Source organism: Dromiciops gliroides, chromosome 2 (genome assembly GCF_019393635.1).
Source record: "Dromiciops gliroides isolate mDroGli1 chromosome 2, mDroGli1.pri, whole genome shotgun sequence".
Lineage (NCBI taxonomy): Eukaryota > Metazoa > Chordata > Mammalia > Microbiotheria > Microbiotheriidae > Dromiciops > Dromiciops gliroides.
The window spans coordinates 235,875,667-235,894,306 of record NC_057862.1 but is presented as its reverse complement, the minus strand read 5'-3'; the positions used below and the strand labels follow the sequence as shown (position 1 = coordinate 235,894,306).

General features: G+C 44.1%; 1 protein-coding gene across 5 annotated transcripts in view; it reads left to right on the top strand.

Moving 5' to 3' along the window:
* Positions 1-3,409: 3,409 nt before the first annotated feature.
* JDP2 (Jun dimerization protein 2) overlaps positions 3,410-18,640 on the top strand; it is a 78,088-nt gene continuing 62,857 nt past the window's right edge. The window contains exons 1-2 of one of the 5 annotated variants that reach the window (XM_043987841.1): positions 3,451-3,466; positions 3,596-3,687. In XM_043987841.1, coding sequence (XP_043843776.1) covers positions 3,660-3,687 — 28 coding nt within the window. In that variant the 5' untranslated portion in view covers positions 3,451-3,466; positions 3,596-3,659. Of the gene's footprint in view, positions 3,467-3,493; positions 3,688-3,875; positions 3,967-4,005; positions 4,461-18,640 lie in introns of those variants that run through there. The other 4 variants (XM_043987839.1, XM_043987840.1, XM_043987842.1 and 1 more) reach the window with 4 other exon arrangements.

Below are 18,640 nucleotides of genomic sequence, written 5' to 3'. Positions count from 1 at the left end.
ATTTATGATTTCTCAACATATGGTGTCCAAGTTTTTTTCTTCCATCACAGTTTTCAAGGACTTTACTGATTCTTAAATTATTTCTCCTATATATTTTCTTTCATTTTTTCAATCTTTTGACTGTCCTAATATTTCTTGTTTCTTGGAATCATTGAGTTCTTTTTTGCTCCATTTTCATTTTCAACGAGTCTGATACTTGGCTAACACTTTCTTTTCTAAACTACTTTCCTTCCTATTCTTTCTTCCAGAACTCTTATTTCACCTATCACTTAATTTTTTATCTCTTGCTTCATTTTTCACAGCTACTGTTGGAGTCCTTGCGGCCAAGTCATCCTCCTTCCCCCTTAAGTTCTGTTTGTATTTGTTGCTCTAATCTTTTGACTTTAGCTCTTGGGCATCTCTTGACCCACAGTCTTCCTTCATTGTGCTTATTTTCTTCTCTTTAATCTCATCTTCAGTCTTAGTTCCTAGTATGGGATACTTTACCATGGCCAGGCTCTACAATATCCTGCACTCCTGGGGAGTAAGGACCTGTTTGGTCCTGACCTCATTCCCTGGGCTCTTGACAATGGCTTTTGCTTCACCTGATGTGTCTGCTCTCATAGATCTGGGAGGATTAATTCCCCTCTGGATTGTTCTTTGACAGAGTGCTGTGCTCTTCACAGACACCTGGAAATTCCTTGGTTATGGCATTGTGGTCTTCAAGAATTCTTGGAGTGTTCCCAGTTTGAGTGCTATAGGCTTGTTAATGTCCTTGGAGCTTTCCCATCAAAGCAGCCGGGGCTTCGAGCCCCCAGCAGCATCCCTGCTCAGAGCACTGACAAGATTCCAGCCTGTTCACCTGTGCTTGTTTACCCAGGTGGGATCTTTTTCCAATGCTTATAGGCTTCTGGTTGCCTTTTTGTGCAATCCTGGCTGGATGAAGGTCCTTACTCTTGGTTTTCTTTGGTCTTCTTGATTATTATTCAATATGTGCTTTCTTTAGATCTTTGTTGAAGTACTGATGGGAGAGCTGGACTCTTCTAGAATCTCTCATATTACCATCTTAACCAGAAGTGACATGTAAAATTCATTTTGTTTTCAGAACTTTGTACTTTTTTGAGATAAACGGAAGGTTTGGGATATTGTACCATGGCCAGGCTCTGCACTATCTTGAACTCTTGAATGGGGTGGTAAGGCCCTATTAGCTTCTGACCTCAGTTTCCTAAATTCTTGCCACTGGCTTCTACTTCCCTAAATAGAGATGTTAATTTTCTTTTTTCTTTTTTTTGTGCGAGGCAATGAGGGTTAAGTGACTTGCCCAGGGTCACATAGCTAGTAAGTGTCAAGTGTCTGAAGCCGGATTTGAACTCAGGTCCTGAATCCAGGGCCAGTGCTTAATCCACTGTGCCATCTAGCTGCCCTAGAGTTGTTAATTTTCATTAGAGACTATGTTACCTATATTCTGTACCACATTGCTTACCACTTAATTTATCATGAATTATATGTTGTTTTCTTTATTCACATCCCTTATCCTTATCTCCCTTACTGGATTGTAAACTTCTTGAAGGAAGGGACCAAGTCTTATATTTTAGCCCTAAAGGACCCAGCAGAATGAATATAGTAGGTGCCACATAAGTGCTGATTGATTGATTGGTCACTCAGGTTAATCTTTCTTCATTCTTCCTTTCTTTAGTATCAGGGGACTGATATGAGGGGGAAAATCCATCAACTTTTCAGTCTACTTTTCTATCGTAGGTACAAACTTTAGACACATCCATGTTCAGTAGACTTTAAAACCCAATAAGCCTAGCAGCCCAGGTAAGAGCAGAACAATTCGAGCAAAAATGAGGGGGCTGCCAACCCTGTGCTATTGTCTTTCCCTCCAGTCATAACTGTATTGCATTCACTTTGTGGGGAAAAGAGAAACAAGAAAGTAGTAACAGTTCTCAAAGGGCTTATGGATGGTTTTGAGGTAGACTCTGGAGAGGACCTTGGCTTTAACCAAACACGATAGTTATAAGTCCCTCTACATAGACTGGTTTGGTGTTTTCAAAGTCCCAGCTGAGAGCCCATAAAATATCATTGCCCCTGCTCAATGTTTCTTCCATATAAACCTCCAGACCTGGAGCCCCTAGGGAAACCATCATAAAGCACTTTCACTGTCTGTAGCTTTGATCTTTCTACTGTAGTAAAGGTATAGTCAGCCTTTCTGGTGCTGTGTTCTTGCTCCTATATTAGACTATTAAATTACTTCTCATTCTCCAGGGTCTTTCAGGAGCTTCTGATCATGTTTTCTTTTGCTTGTTTAATTAGGTTAGTTCAGTGAAAATAACAGTAAACTTGGAATCAGAGGGGGTAGAATTCAAATCCTGATTTTGCTAATTATGACATATGAGAGCCTGACAGTCATTTAACTTGTTTGAGCCTCAGTTTCCTTATTTGTAAAATAAGATGGACAAGATGACCTCCAAAGTCCCTTCCAGCTCTTAAATATATGATCCTATGATCCTAAGTGTGATGGCTAAAGCCTTCGGGATGGTGGTCAGGAAGCATATAAACTTTCTGTCTGAAACATTTTCCTGGAGATGGGTATGAGAAAACATAGGTGTGAAGACAGAAATGTTACCTTCTTTCCCCCACTCTCCTTGAAGAAACACTCTATTCTGTTGAGTCCCTTCCAATTGTCTCAAGTCTTGCTCAATTCGATTTGCTTTTTACTTTGCAAAAAAAGAAGCAATGAGCTTTTCCTTTCACTTCCTTTCTTTTGTTGACCTGACATCACGAAGAGGAGGATGAAGGTCCCACTATGTAAACATCAGCCCTCCTCTCCCCGACACAGAAAGGTAGGGGGTTGGTTGGGAGTCAAAGCAGTTTGGAGGCTGGGGATGCCAACTATTGGTTTTTGTTTCTCATTTCTTCCTGTTGAGGGTTTCTTTTTCTCTCTCCTTCTCTGCATGCCAGAGGATACTATTATTAGAGTTATCAGCCAGTTTTGGGAAGAACCTTAAGTAGTCCCAGGACTCCACATCCCTTGCTGCTGAAGAAAATAAAAATTGTGATACGGTAGAATAGGGGTGGAATAAAGGCAGTGTGAGGCTGCTGGGTGCAGTTTGTTCATCTGAGTCATTTTGAGGGGATAGAGGTTAGTTAGGAGTTTGCTGGATGGAAGAGAAGCCCAAAGATATAATTGAGAGCCTCCACTAGTTATCCATTGGCGGGCACTTCCTCTTCAGTTATCTGAATTGTAAATGACAATGGAGCCCTTTCAATTGCTATCAAGGATGTTGATTAGGGTCAACCTCAACTCTGCAAGTTAAGAAGAGGAGGCACCCAGGCACAGGGGAAAGCGTGGTGGATTTGGGACCCAGGGGACCTACGTTCGAATCTTAGCTTTCGACGGGGTGACGTTGGGCAAGTGACTTAAACTCTCTGGACCTTTCCATCACCTGTAAAATGAGGTGGCTTGGACAAGATGACATCTCAGGTCTCTTCCAGCTCTAAATCTATGATCCCATGATGTTAGAAAAGTTAATAGAAAGGGTGGGCGGGGAACATGTGATGGGTTCACAGCCCGTGGTCCCAGAACTTGTTATATACCAATTGCCTTTTTCAGCGACCACCTACCTGCAGCTGATCTGTCTTTCACACACACGGGATTCGCGAGGAGCCGGGAAGGCATGAAGAAGATAATCAAATACAGGCTATGTATAAATGGGCTTTGGCTTTCTAAAACCTTCATCTTTTCTCTCTCCAAAGGGGCCATCGGGGGTGGGGGAGGTAGCTGGAGCACATGAGGAGGGGAGGGGGCGGCTGCGATTGTGTGGTGTGTGAGTGCGGCCGGGTTGGGGGGGGGGGGGCGCGAGTGTCTTACATAACCCTGCTGTCCTCCTCCCTTCTTCGGTTCTCCTGAAACGTGGGGTGGGAAAAGGGAGCTGAAGGGATGCAGGTCGGGCCGGAGCTGTGGGTTGATGCCTTCTTTGGGAGGTGAGGATTGGAAGGAGGAGGGTGAGAAGACAGGAGGAGGTGAAGGTCAGTGGGTGTGTGGCGCCGGATCCACACCCCCCTTCCCTCCCCTGTCCCCTCCTTCCCTTCCTCTCTGTTCCCCTCTGACGTCTGGAGCTGGCAGCTTGGCCGGTTCCGCATTCCTGACCCCTCCCCGCCGCCCAGGGGCCGCTATATAACCGGGGCTGATGCAACCCATCCCGCCGCCCGCCACAGCCTGCGGGAGGGACGCACCGGGGCAGCGCCGCGACGGGGGGGTGGAGGCAGCAGCAGAGGCGGCGGAGGCTGCAGAGGCGGCGGCGGGGGAGGCAGCGGCTGCTGGCCAGGCGCCGCGGCGGCTCCCGGGACAGGACGGGCCTGGGCACGGGAACGGAGCTCTGGAGCCGGGCGATAGCGGGGCTCGGCGTGCGGCCGTCCTCCGCCTGCTCCTGCAGCCCTGCGCGGGGGGCGCCGCCTCCGCTTCCTCCCTCTGCACGGTGGGTACAAGGGGCGCGCGCTGCGTGGGCTCTCCCCTCCCCCCGCAGACCTGGGCACCTGGGACACCCTCCTTTCCCCGGGCGCAGCGCCCCGCTCGCCCTGAGCCCCCTCCCTGCGCGCCCTGAGCCCCCTCCCTGCGCACCCTGAGCCCCCTCCCTGGGCGGAGCTCCTGGAAGACCTGGGACCCGTCCCCAAGGCCAGGTGCTTAAAGCCTCTGAACTCTCTCCGGGGAGCCGTGGCCCGGGAACCCGACGCCGCTCGGCACTGCTCTCGGCACAGTGGCCCCTGCACTTCCCCAGTGTTCCCTCCCCGGGACTGTTCCTTTCAGCTGGGCTGCCGGGTCCCTCTCTCCTCTCGCACTCTGCTTCCCCGCCCAGCTCTCCTCCTTAGTCCACTTGTGGGGAGTTCCTCTGCTCGGGGAGGCGGGGGAGATGGGGTGGGTGAAAAGAAAACTGTCCTAAGCCGATGGGACAGGGACCGTGGGCTTGGAGACCTGGAGGACCAGGGTCTGGGAAATTGTCATAGGAAAGGAAAAGAGAACGAAAGTGATTTGAGGCCCGCCCCCTGCCCACTTTCTTGGAGAGGAAACCCCAGGGAATCCTAAGGGATGGGAGCCCAGATCTCAAGGGATGGAGGTGGGAAGAGTTCAGTGGGAAAGGCATCTTGGGTTAAGATCCGGAGGGAAGAGGGCAGCGGGGGATTCCAGGCTGTGTGGATGGTCTGCGCCCCAATTTTGGCTTGGAAGAGGGGCCGTGGGCTGTGGCCATCCCAGCTCCACCCTCCCCCACTTTGGGTTACATAAGGACCCGAGCAGAAACTGGCCTTTCCTCCCCTGACTGCCCGATCTGGCCCAGTGCAGAAGACTCCTCTGCTCCCCCGGAGTTTGGAGGTGGGAGCCAGTCCATAACACACCTGGACCCCTAGATGTTAGTGGCATGTTGACATGCCGGTGGGGGTGAAGAGAAGGCCGATACAGTTAAGACCTTGGGTTTACTTAGAGGATGGAACCTTAAATGGGTGGGGAGTTATTTCCTTCAGTAGCGAAGGCGTTGGAGAAGTTGGCGAGGAGTGGTGCTCCGCATTTGGTTTCTTTCAGGTTTAACATTGGTAGCAGACCTGTTCTCTCTATGTGCCACTACTCATGCCTAGGATATACCTGTGATGTTGGGCAGTGCCAGCTGGTTGCTTCAGAATGTTCTGTAGTACCAATGTGATCCTCTTGTTTGGATGGGGAGGGATCTCATCCTGTAGTGCTACTAGGAGACTGTTATAGACAATATGTACCAAAGTTTACATACATTTTGGTGGAATCTTATGAGAACTATTTTTAGGTCATCACCAACACAAAGTGCTGGGAAAAACAATATGGGGAAGGGGACCCGGCACCTTGTCATTATGGAGGCCCTAGTGATGACCTCTCTACACCGTCTCTTTCCTCCTCTACTTTCCTGAAGCTTTAGGAAACAGGTTCCGTGTCTTCCATCTTCCTAACAAATCTGGCTATGAGATAGACATCTTCCTTTGCAGGTTTTTAGGGTAGAGTTAAACGTGGAACTAGGTGCATGTGGTATTGATTTTAGGTGTGTCTGAGAATTCCTGTTGTTGGGTAGTATGGAATCCTGAAAAATGGAGACCCTTAAAAAACAGGCTAGAGTCTCATTACCCCAAGAAAGGTGAGATGGTGCTGTCTAGTCATGGAGGGTTGGGGTCTCGGGATGGACAGCTCCCACTCCTCTTTTCTTTCTGCCTTGAGACTGCTCCAGAGCCCCAGGGATGTGCCTAATCTTTCTAGACAGTTGGAGCCTTGTCTCACCTGAAGGGGTAAGGTACTTCTAGAAGTCATAAGTGTTGGGAGATTGCTTCTTGCTTTTCTCTCCATTCTTACTGAAGTAACCCCCAGGGTGATGTGTTGATAGGGGTGGGGGAGCCCACTGGGTATAGGCTTGGGCTCCTGTGTGTAAGCCTTAACCTTTCCAATGCCTATCATTCCCTTTCCCTGGCTTTCCCCTGCTTTTGATGAAATTTGGATCCCCCTTGCTCCCCCACCCCATCTGTTTATAAGATAGAGGCGCATCTTATTTTTCCGGGCTGCCAAGCTGTACCCAGGATTAGAGAGCCTAAAGTCTGCCAACCTTGTTGTGTCGTTGGGTGGCTGATATTGCAATGGGGGCTACCCCTCATGCCCGGGCCTCTGTTTCCCGCTCAGGAAGAGCCCCAAGTGGTTCATTTGAGCAAGCACAGCTAGAGCTGAGGGCAAGTTGCCTTTCATTCTTTTTCAGCTTTCTGCTTTCAGATACAGTTTGCTTTTTTTCCATGGTAGTGAAATATGTTTGAAAATGAAGGGGGGAAGGCAGAGAGAGAGAGAGAGAGAAAGAGAGAAAGAGAGAGAGAAAGTGTGTGTGTGTGGGCGCACGCATATGTGTGTATGCATGTGTGTACACACACACATATATATGTAGAGAGAGGGCAACAGGCACATTATTTTTCCATTTTCCTTTAATTAAGGCCCCGTGGAGGTGTGTTTGAAAACAGAGGGTCTCCTATGCCTTTGAGGAGGGTGAGAACACTGTTTTCACTGGTTCCAGGGCCATATGCAGTATATGGTGTCCAATGAAACTGGGCCTGGCTCATTCTGTTGCTTGTCTTGGCAGTCAGTTCCATGGCTTGTATTACCAGTCCTGGAACGCAACCACTGCCAAGCTCTGTGTGTGTGTATGTGTGCGTGTGTGCATGTGTGTTTGAGTGCGTGTGGTTTGGCCTCTTAGAGCTCAGTAGAGACAAACGCCTCAACAACCCAGGCGAGGAATTTTCAGCTTGTGTTTCTCCATGCTCACATGAACATTTTGGGACGTGGGAGGCCTTTGCTAGAGCCCCTGTAGTTGGGGATTTTCTCTTGTTCTCTTATACTGTTGCCTATGGGATTCCAGTTGTTAGGCTTTGGTTGCTGGAATTTTCACTCTCAATGGCATTTTAAAAATTGCAAATCATTGGCTTGACTGCATGTTCTATTGTCCTTTGAGTGCCTGTTTTACTATTGTTTTTTGATGCTAAGTTCGACAAATATTCTTTGAGCATCTGTTAAATGAAAGGTGGTGATTGGGGTGGTTAGAAAAGATAGCCAGATTAAATCAGTGTGGGCAGCTATTTGGTGCAGTAGATAAAACACTGGCCTTGGATTTAGGAGGACCTGAGTTCAAATCCAGCCTCAGACACTTGACACGTATTAGCTGTGTGACCCTGGGCAAGTCACTTAACCCTCATTGCCGCCCTCCCCCCCCAAAAGAAAGAAAGATTAAATCGGTGGCAGTCCTTTCCTAGTCTCTCCTTCCTGCCTAGTAGACTTGGAAGATCTGTAATTTCATTAATGTGGCTCCTTCTGTCAACCCAGATCAAGGTAGCACTCATGCAGTGGAAAGGGCAACAAATGTAGAGGCAGAGGACCTGGGTTCAAATCCTGCCCCTGCCATTTACTTCCTTTGTAACTTTGGGCAAGTCAACTCAATTCCTGGGGCCTCAGATTCCTCACGTGTAAAATGAGGTAGTGGGAACAGATGGTTCTTTTCAGTTCTAAATCTATGATGCTATGAGTGAGTCCTCTACACCTTTAAGAGAAAGTCTTTATGAGTTATTGTGACCAAAATATTCATCATCTGGTGACCAACTTTCTAGCATTAAGCCCTTTCATAAATAGCTAGATTGGCTCTCAGACAATATGCACCAAGTCATTTCTGAGACCATACTTGGATTCTGTTGGCACTATCTTCAAGAACCCAGGGGCACCACCATGATATCATGGACCATCAGAGCTGTAAGGAAAGACTTGGAGTCCAGACCTGCCTCTGTTGGATATTGGGTATGTGATCCTGAGCAAATAACTTAACCCTTCAGTGCCTCCAGACAACTCTAAGTCTATGAGTTAGAGGCAGAGAGACAGAGAGATAGAGCTCTGGACTTGGAATTAGGAAGACCTAAATTCAAATCCTGCCTTAGATATTTATTGGTGATGTGGCCCTGGGCAAGTCACTTAACTTCTCTCAGATTCAGTTTCCTCAAAAATTGGAATGATAATAGCTCTCCCTCCCATAGTTGTCCTGAGGATCAAAGATATCATAAAAGCATGATGCTTTGTAAACCTTAAAGAGCTATAGAAATACTCATTATTGTAGTGGTGGTAATGGTGATGGTGGTGTGGTGATGTTTCAGGATGATTGCTAAGTCGCTTCTGTAGAGGGAGTTCCCTTACTGATGAAATCACAGGTTCAGTCCCATCTGTCCTGTTCCCCCTTGCCCCACTCCCACTAAATTGTCAAATGAGCAGAGACGTCCAAGTTTGCCCAATTAGAGTTTGCTTTCATGAGTAGCCCTACAATGAACTATTGCTTTTTTCTGTAGATTGAGACAAATAGGAGCCTCTCCAGAACCCAACATTCCCATTTTTTATATTATGAGTGGGGCAATTCTAGGAATTGGATAAAGTTGTATCACCCAGGTGGCTTGCTGACCCCACTACCCCATGTCAGGGGCCAAATGCTGAGAATCATTTCATGGATGGAGTGACTGAAGGTGATGTCCTTATGCCTGCAGTTGGAAAAATTAAAAACTAACCTGGATAGGGACAGCTAGATGACACTTAACACTTACTAGCTGTGTGACCCTGGGAAAGTCATTTAACCCCAATTGCCTCGCTGAAAAAACAAAAACAAAAACAAAAAAAACCTAACCAGAATGGTGGATGGCAGTTCTATGCTGATGGTACCTCATTTCAAATGAAATGTGAAACTATGGCCCAATTTGGTGATCAGGAATGATTTAGGGGACCCACATCAAAGGTTCAATATTAGGCCAACTGTCATAAAACATTCACTTTAGGTCATTTGGTCTTCTTTATTCACACGTCCAGTTGGGGAGTCGATAGTGCTCTTGTATGACCATTAAAGAGTTACTCTTGGGGCAGCTAGGTGGCGCAGTGGATAGAGCACCGGCCCTGGAGTCAGGAGGACCTGGGTTCAAATCTGACCTCAAACACTTAACACTTACTAGCTGTGTGACCCTGGGCAAGTCACTTAACCCCAATTGCCTCACTAAAAAAAAAAAATTAATAATAATAAAGAGTTACTCTTGCCAGTACATATATATTTAAGGTAAGAAAGAATTCCCCAGGTGGACCATATGTCAGTAAAGCAGGAAGATACCTGCTTGGGAACCAAATCTTAGGACTAAAAAAGGACCTTCAAAGGATATCTAGTACTGAATTGTGTTCCTTATGCAATAGTGATGAAGGTCATTGGGACTGAGGATGGATACAGATCTTTGGTCAGGATAGAAATTACCAGTGTCTAGCCATTCTGAAAACATGACCTTGGCATTTTCTCTGGATTTTTACTCCAGATCTTACCTAGATTCTTTATTCTTCTGAACATTAAGCCAAGATCAGGGGCAGCTAGGTGGCACAGTGGATAGAGCACCAGCCCTGGAGTCAGGAGTATCTGAGTTCAAATGCGGCCTCAGACACTTGACATTTACTAGCTGTGTGACCCAGGGCAAGTCACTTAACCCCAATTGCCTCACTTAAAAAAAAAAAAGGAAAAAAAAGAAAGCCAAGATCATCCACAACACCTTGGATGACCTCAATTCCAGAATGGCTCTGATCCTTGAGGATATATTTATAAACCAGACTATGCCAGATTCCTAGAATTTAAGAATTAGAAGGAAACCTAAAGGTAATCTAGTAATAAATCAACACGAAGCAGGAGCCCCCTTTATAACATTCCTGAAAAATGGTCAGCATGCCTAGACTTCTGGTGATGGGGAATAAACTATCTCCTGATACATTGTTTTTTGACAGCTTTCCCTCACTGCTAATTGTTAAGAGATTTTTCCTTTTTATAGGATAACTGTAAAGGTTAGGGTCACAGAGTCATGGAACATTAGAATTGTAGACCACTTCACCCAACCCCTTCATTTTACATATGAGGGTAATGAGGCATAGAGAAATTGAGTGACTTGTTGAAAACGACACAATTACTTGTAGCCCTTTCCACCAGTGTTTTGTTTTGTTTTAATGCTGTCGAATAAAGGGAATACAAATAAATGGCACACTGTTGAGAAAAAAAAAATGCTGTCGAACTTGTTTCTCAGAAATCTCCAGGAAAAATAACTTGGCATTTTTCCCTGGGAATCTCATATTGAGTTTGTGGCCATCTAAATCAGAAAGTTCTTCCTTATGTGTAGCCTTAGTTTCTGTTGCTGCACTGTAAGTTTATTTTTCCTCTTCTTCATCATTAAAGACAAAGAACATCTGATCACTTTCCATTTGGTAACAACTTTTTTTTTTTGGCTAGGCAATAGGGTTAAGTGACTTGCCCAGGGTCACACAGCTATTAAGTATCAAGTGTCTAGATATGACCTCAGGTCTTGACTCAAGGGCCAATGTTCTCTCCATTGCACTAACAACCTTTCTTTTTAAAATTTTTAAAATTTTAAAATGCAATAATCATTTTTATTTATAGTTTGGGGCTCCAATTTTTATCCTTCCTCTCCTCCCCCAATCAGATAAGGGTTATACATGTAGGATTATGTAAAATATTACCATATTTGTCATTTTGTACAAGAAAACTTGATCAAAAGAAAAAATGAAAGTGAAAAATGGCATGCTTCAGTTTCATCAATATCAGTTCTTTCTTTGGAGGTGGATAGTACTAACAACCTTTCTTGAAAAGAACTAGCTCACCCCAATCTCCTCATTTTCAGACCAACAGAGGCACCTGTTTAACCTTTCCTAATAAAGTGAAGTTGTATAGCCTTTAATTGGTTTTTTTTTTGTTGTTGTTGTTCTTTGTGAATCATCTGTAGATCACCCTCAGTTTCTACAAATGCTTTTTTATTTGTTTTGTTTTTTTGAGGGGCAATAAGGGTTAAATGACTTGCCCAGGGTCACACAACTAGTAAGTGTCAAGTATCTGAGACTGGATTTGAACTCAGGTCCTCCTGAATCCAGGACCCATGCTTTACCCACTGAGCCACTTAACTGCCCCTACAAATGCTTTTTAAGGACAAGATCCAAGACTGGTTGTGGCAAGAGCCTGATGAAGGCAGAATCAAATGGGACATGTTAGAGTCCTTTAGAGATATCCTAGTACCCGAAATGGATTGCCATGGAAGGTAGTGGCCTCCTGTCATTGGAAGCCTTCAAAAGGAGCCTGGTTGACCACTTTTCTGGGGTTCGTATAAGGGATTCTTGGTTAGCTATGGATTGGTCTTGAACAGGAGCTCCTAACCTGTTGTGTGTGTGCAATGGGTCTCTTGGACACTCTAGTAAAACCTAAGAATTCCTTCTCAGAATCCTATTTTCTTGCCTTCATTCAAAATTGAAGGAAATGTTAAATTTTAGTGAAAGGCTGGTGAAAATAGTGACGTAATTTCCTTCTATCCAGTGGACCCCGGGTTAAGAACACCTGACTATAAGATCTCTGAGGTTCCATTGTAACTATGATATCATCAGATCCCGTCCTGTGGCTAATTTCAGTTTGGGGTCCATCATAACTTCCATGTCCCTTTCTGCCTTATTTGATCCTGGCTAGTTATTCTTCCTTCTTAGATGAGGGTATATTTTCCTTTCCTGGGTAGCATCTAATGTACTGTGAACCAGTATCTCAACTTGTCCAAGGGATTTTGAATTCTTGTCTTTTTTCTTTTGAGGCACAAGCCGCTATTCTCAATTTTGTGTCAGTTGTCAGTTTAAGGAGTGAATTTCCTGTTTCAGTTCAGTCCAACAAATATTTAATGACTGCTTACTAAATATGAAATCCTGAGCTACAGGTTGTATCGGACTCATTTCCACATCCAAGCTACTGATGGAGATAAGATAGTAAGGCCAATTCACATTCTCATACTCTTAGCCTAGTGGGAGAACAGACCTCCATACTTTTTGGTTCTCAGTCATTTGGTACGCTATATGTAATTTTATTTTGTCTACTAAATGATTTAGCAAATACATTTTTCTTTTTTAAAAAATTTCTTTTGTTTTTGTATTACTTTCATTTCCAAACATATCCTTCCCTCCCAGCAAGCCACCAATTGTAACTGAATAAATCAGTAAGAGGAAAAAAAAAAACAACCCAACAGTTCAGCAAGCCCAACCAAACCATCAACTATAAACTGACAGTATATGCAGCAGGCCACACCCTTAGACTCCCATCTCCAGGACATAGGGTTAACCTAGCCCAATATGATGACTTCTTGTCATCCTGCCTCCTTCGTTCCTTACATTGGTCAGAGTGGGTGTGGAAACTCATAATTATTTTGGCTTGTTTTTTCCTTTCTTTTCACTCAAGCCCTAAATTCCTTCAAATTAAAAAAAAAAACCCAACATACTGGTCTTCCAGCTTTATATCTCTACCCAATTATTCCTTAATAACAAATCAAATTCCCATCAAATTAAGAAGGGCTTCTGGCCTACTTCCTCCACCTTCTGCTCCTCAAGTTGAGAAATGTAGGCTGACTCCTGCATGGCCAATGTCAGCTGTTGTGGTTTTCTTTTAGGAATGGAATGTGTTAAGTATTTTGTGGTTTGTATCTAAGCAGTGAGGGGCTCCCTGGGGGAGAAGGAAGCCAGCAGGGCTGGTGGTTCCCCAAGGGAGAGAAAGCCTGTGTGGAAGGTTCTAGAGCAAGGGGCTCCATTGAGAGAGGATGCTTAGGGAACAGGAAAGGATCTACAGGGACAAAGAAGACACTTGAATAGTTCCCTGAGGGGGTGGCTGCCTACCCAGGGGTTTCTACAGTAGCTGAGAATTCATTAAGTTTCTGAATCACTTTTTAATGTCTCATTCCTACCATCTGCGTGAAAATAAACAGAAGCTGCAGGCGGAATCCTTCCCATAACGGAAACAGGGTCTGGCTTCAATCTCCTAAAGATGGTCCTTGGAACTCTGCTTGGAGCCTCCTCTCTCAGCAGCGCCCTGTGGTGGTGCGCTCCTCCTCTCTCTACCGACGAGACGCAGGTTGCTGTAGCGGAGAGAGAGAGAGAACCGCCCTCACGATAAGGGAGGCCTGGGTCTGGGTCCTTTCTCTGATGCACACAGGCTGTGGCAAATCACTTAACTTCTCAGTGGGCAATTAATTCCCTCAGTTTCGGAGCACACACTGATCTCCGTTGAGAAGAAGGCGTTTCCTTACCCCCAGAGTTTCCTATACAAAGGAGATCACAGGTCAAATCCAAAAAAAGCCTTTTGTGGCCTACAATCAGAATGGAAAGAAATGGAAAATTTCAGTGAAAGGGTAGTGAAAATAACGATGGGATTTTCTTCCATCCAATCAATGGACCCCAGATTAAGACCGCCAGATGAGGTGATCTCTGCTTTCCAACTATTGCCCAGATCCTATTTTTTATATTAGGGGTGACGGTATTGAATAACTCTCCCCTGGGGGCAGCTAGGTGGCACACTGGATAAAGCATTGGCCCTGGATTCAGGAGGACCTGAGTTCAAATCCAGCCTCAGACACTTAACATTTACTAGCTATGTGACCCTGGGCAAGTCACTTAACCCTCATTGCACTGCAAAACCAAAACAAAACAAAACAAAAAACTCTCCCGTGAATAGTTTCAGTTTGGGGTCTTTCATGACTTCTATATCCCTTTTGACCTCTTTTCCCAGATGGCATCTGATATATCATGGGCCACTATCTCAACTTGTCAAAAAGGTTTTGAATTCTAGTCTTTTTTTTTTCCCCTTTGGAGGCCATTACTCCTTTCTATGATACCATTTGCCACCAAGCTCTGCCTGGTTGCCAAAAGTATCAGAGAGAGATTTCGCTGTAAATTCTAAGTCAGTCAGCATGCATTTATTAAGTACCTACTATGTGCCAGCACTGCACGGAGCTAGGCTTTGCAAGTGATAGGTGTTTCTCTCCCTATTTCTACCATTTTGATAACCCTGAGTATAACAACTGAGTATAATAAGTGCCTTGAATCTAGTGCCCTGAGCACTAGAGAATCTTCTGCCCTCATATATGGTCTCCCTTTGCACAGATACAAGCAATTATCTCTCTTTTAGCTACTCACTTCTTCTTCAAGCTATGTAGCTGTTTCCATCCTGCTCTGGGTTTTATGTATCATCTCGAGCTTTACAAATCACTTGTTAGATATATTATGTTATATGTTACATATATATTATATATTATGTTTATTATATATGTTATATTAAATGTTAGCCTCATGAGGTAGGAAATGCCCTGATTTTACAAAGGAGGAGACTGAGGCTCAGAAGTTAAATAATTTCCCCAGACCCCAAAATTAAGTGTCAGAGATGAGATGCAAAACCGATCTTCAGATTGTAAGGCTGTTGTTCTTTCCATGACGGCAGGCTGCCTCTTCCTCCACATGGAGAAGGGGTCTTCTGTACTCTGCGTGTTACCATCTTTTCTTTCTTCATTCCTTTTTGCTAAGGATGCCTCGGCCTAGTATCACCTCTTGGTATGGGTTTCTTTATTATTCCTGTGGGTTCCTTCAGTCACTTTTACAGGTCTTACTTTGAGAAGAGCGTCCCAGATGCCTGACAGTGAGGTGAATTAAATCCCCCTCAGAGAAATTAAGAGAGTCCTGTCCAGTCTAGGCTTTAGAATGGTCATTAGCACAGTTAAATAATCACACGTGGGAGGGTGTTCAAGAGCATTTCTAATTCAATTTCCCTCCTCAGATTACAGCATGCTGCATTAGGGGGACTTCTTAGGAATCCTAATAGTTTCCCTTTAATGGAGTCATTACTATTGCTGAGTTTTCACAGCCCAACCGAGCTTGAGCTAATGAAATAGGTGACCACCCATTTGGTGTGATTTTAGGAGCACTAGAAAGGTCTGATGGCCTCTCCTACACAATGGCTAATTTCTGAAATTACACCATTAGATTTTAATATTAAGGCATCTTTGTGGTACAATGAGTAGGGTTTCTGGACCTGGAGTTCAAATCTTGCCTCAGACACTTGCTACCTGTGTGACACTAGGTGAGCCACTTAACCACATGGGGATAATAATAGAACGTTTCTCTCAGGGTTGTTTTGAGGATTTAATGAGATGATGTTTGTAAAGGACATTATATATCTAAAGGCACTATATAAAAGCTAGCTAGTATTTATCTCGGTTCCTATGGCGATGCCCTGGGAGGGACAACACTTGAACCTGTTAGCAGAGAAGGCCAAGCAAATCGGAAGAGCTAGATTCTTATCAGTTGGAACAAAGACTCTTGCCTCACCCCTCCCTTTTTCATTTTGTATGTGTTTATTTTTGCTCTCATTCTATGAGGAACACCAAGAACAGATTCATCTTTCTTAGATGTTTTTGGACATTTCAGTTCCCCTCCTTGACAATCTCAAAGGGTTTCCTATTGCCTACACAAAGAAGGCTTCCTCCTTGGCTTAGCATTTAAGGCCTTCCACCAGCAAATGGAATAATGCATAGGAAATGTTTCCCAAACCTCAATATTCTTTTTTTTTTTTCAGGGCAATGAGGGTTAAGTGACTTGCCCAGGGTCACATAGCTAGTAAGTATCAAGTGTCTGAGGCCAAATTTGAACTTGGGTCCTCCTGAATCCAGGGCTGGTGCTTTACCCACTGCACCACCTAGCTGCCCCCTCAATGTTCTTTATAAATGTCGGTTATTATGACCAAATTCCAGTTTTCCAGCTTTGTCTCATGGGTGGTTTAAACATTGTCTTCTATGTGCCCCTTGTGAATTCTGGCCCCCAGGCCTTTGGGCAGGTCATCCCCTTCTCAGTTGGAAGTTCCCATCTCTCCTCTCTAGCATTCTACCAAATCTTTAGAGCCCTGGTAAAATCCCATATCTTCCCATAAGCCTGTCCCAACCATCTTTTCTTCCTAGGATCTCTTCTAACACTTATCTGTGTCTTTCTGAGTAAAATCCTCTTGGCGGATAGGGACTATATCCTTTGTGTCTCTGTGTCCCAAGTACAGTCAGTGCCTTGTATATGGAGACAAGGGCCGAATCTGTGATTTCAAAGGATATTGGGAACTGTTGGATGAGGAAAGTCATTTGTTCTGTCGATTTGAGTCAGCACTTTCTCTGCAACTTAAATTCGTAGAGAAAATGTCTAGATCAAGGCTTCTTCAACTTTTTCCGCTAGTGACCCTATTTTGCCCAAGACATTTTTAGGAGATTTCATGTATATAAGTATACAAAATAGGTATACAAATCAAACATTTACTGCCAAATTTTTCATGACCCCCACATTCAGTTACTAGACCCCGTATATTATTACTTATTTAAGAAACTGGCCTACAGCACTGAGAGAGCGAGGATAAGTGAATTTTCTGGGGTCACATAGCTAGGATACATCAGAGGCTAGAATTGAAATCAGGTCTTCTTGGCTACAAGGTCAACTCTCTACTGGGCCATGTTGCTTCTTGCCTTACACATAGTAGAGGCTTACTATATGGTTATAAAGATGCATTATGCTGACTAGCTGCATGATCTTGGACAAGTCATTGTACTTCAATTTCCATATTTGTAAAGTGAAGTAAATTGGAGTAATTATTATTCTTAGGTTTTTCCAGCTACAGCTTTTGATGATTTATACTTAAGTTTGAATCTTAAAACAAGTGTTGATATTTATTCTTTCAATAATCATTTATAAAGCACCTACTATGTGCCAGGTACTCTGCTAAGCTCACAGTAGACATGAAGAACATCACGGACCGGAAGATACTGGGCATATATAAAAATAAAACTCATTGTAACTGACATTTATTCAGGGCTTTGCCAAAAAAAAAAAAAATCTCATTTATGGGAGGGATGGGTGAGAGCCTGGGGAGGGCGTGGGGACAAAGAGATTGGGAGTGAGGAGAAAGGAAGAGAGGGAGATAGAAAGATGCAGAGTCAGAGAGGGCAGGACTACCAAACTCCAACTTTGTTCACTTCACATTTTTGTTTAGAGTTGGCCTTGCCAATAATAATAGCCACTCACATTTATATGGGAAGTGTATCAAGGTTTAAGAGGAAAAGTGTCAGAGTGCTGACAGCTTGGAAACCAGGAAGACCTAGGTTCAAATTCTACCGCTGACATAACTCAGCTGTGTGACCATGGGCCATTCACTTAATTTCTGTCGGCCTCAGTTTTCCAAACTATAAAATAGTGATAATAACACCTACCCCACAAGGTTGTTATGAGAATCAAATGAGTTAATATTTGTAAATATCACAATTAAATAGTAGAGTAAATAGTAATCAGTAAATTTAGTAAATATTATTATTATTACTATTAAATAATAATATTGATGACTAATTAAATATTAGCACAGTGTCTGGCACATCATAGGTATTTAATAAATGCTTGTTTCCTTCCTTCTTGGTGCTCTAGGGGACTATAAATGGCAGAGGAGTTATTCACCCTCTCTCATCTATGTCTCCTCTCAACTCGTACAGCTGCCACATTATCACCTCAAACCTAAATTATTGTAATGAGCTTTGGTTGGACTCCCTGTCTCATCTCATCTGCCACTCAGCTGCCCTAGTGATTTACCTAAAATGCAAGTCTGACTATGTTACTCCCCTACTCAAGAAACTCCAGTGGCTCCCTACTACTTCCAATATCAAATATAAAATGCTCTATTTGGCATTTAAAGCCCTTTGTAATCTGGCCTTTTCCCTACCTTTCCAGTCTTTACACTTAACTCAACTCCACAAATTCTGTGAACTCTCTCATTGGCCCCACACAAGAAACTCCATCTCCTCTTCCTGTGCCTTTTCACCAGATGTCTCTCATGCCTGGAGTATTGTTCCTCCTCACTTTCCCTTCCTGGCTTCCCTGGCGTCCTTCTGGGTGAAGCTTAAAGGTCATCTTCTGTAAAAGGACTTTCCCAACCCCCCAGACTGCTAGTACCTTCCCCCTGAGATTACCTTCTACTTACATTGTACGTATCTTATGTGTACTTAGTTATTTGTATGTTTTCTTCTCTGTGAGATTGTGAGGAGACTCCGTGGGACTGTGTTTTTGTTTTTCTTTCTATCCCCAGCATTTAACACAGTGTCTGGTGCATAGTAAGCATTTAATACATTTTTTTTTTAGTGAGGCAATTGGGGTTAAGTGACTTGCCCAGGGTCACACAGCTAGTAAGTGTTAAGTGTCTGAGGCCGGATTTGAACTCAGGTCCTCCTGACTCCAGGGCCGGTG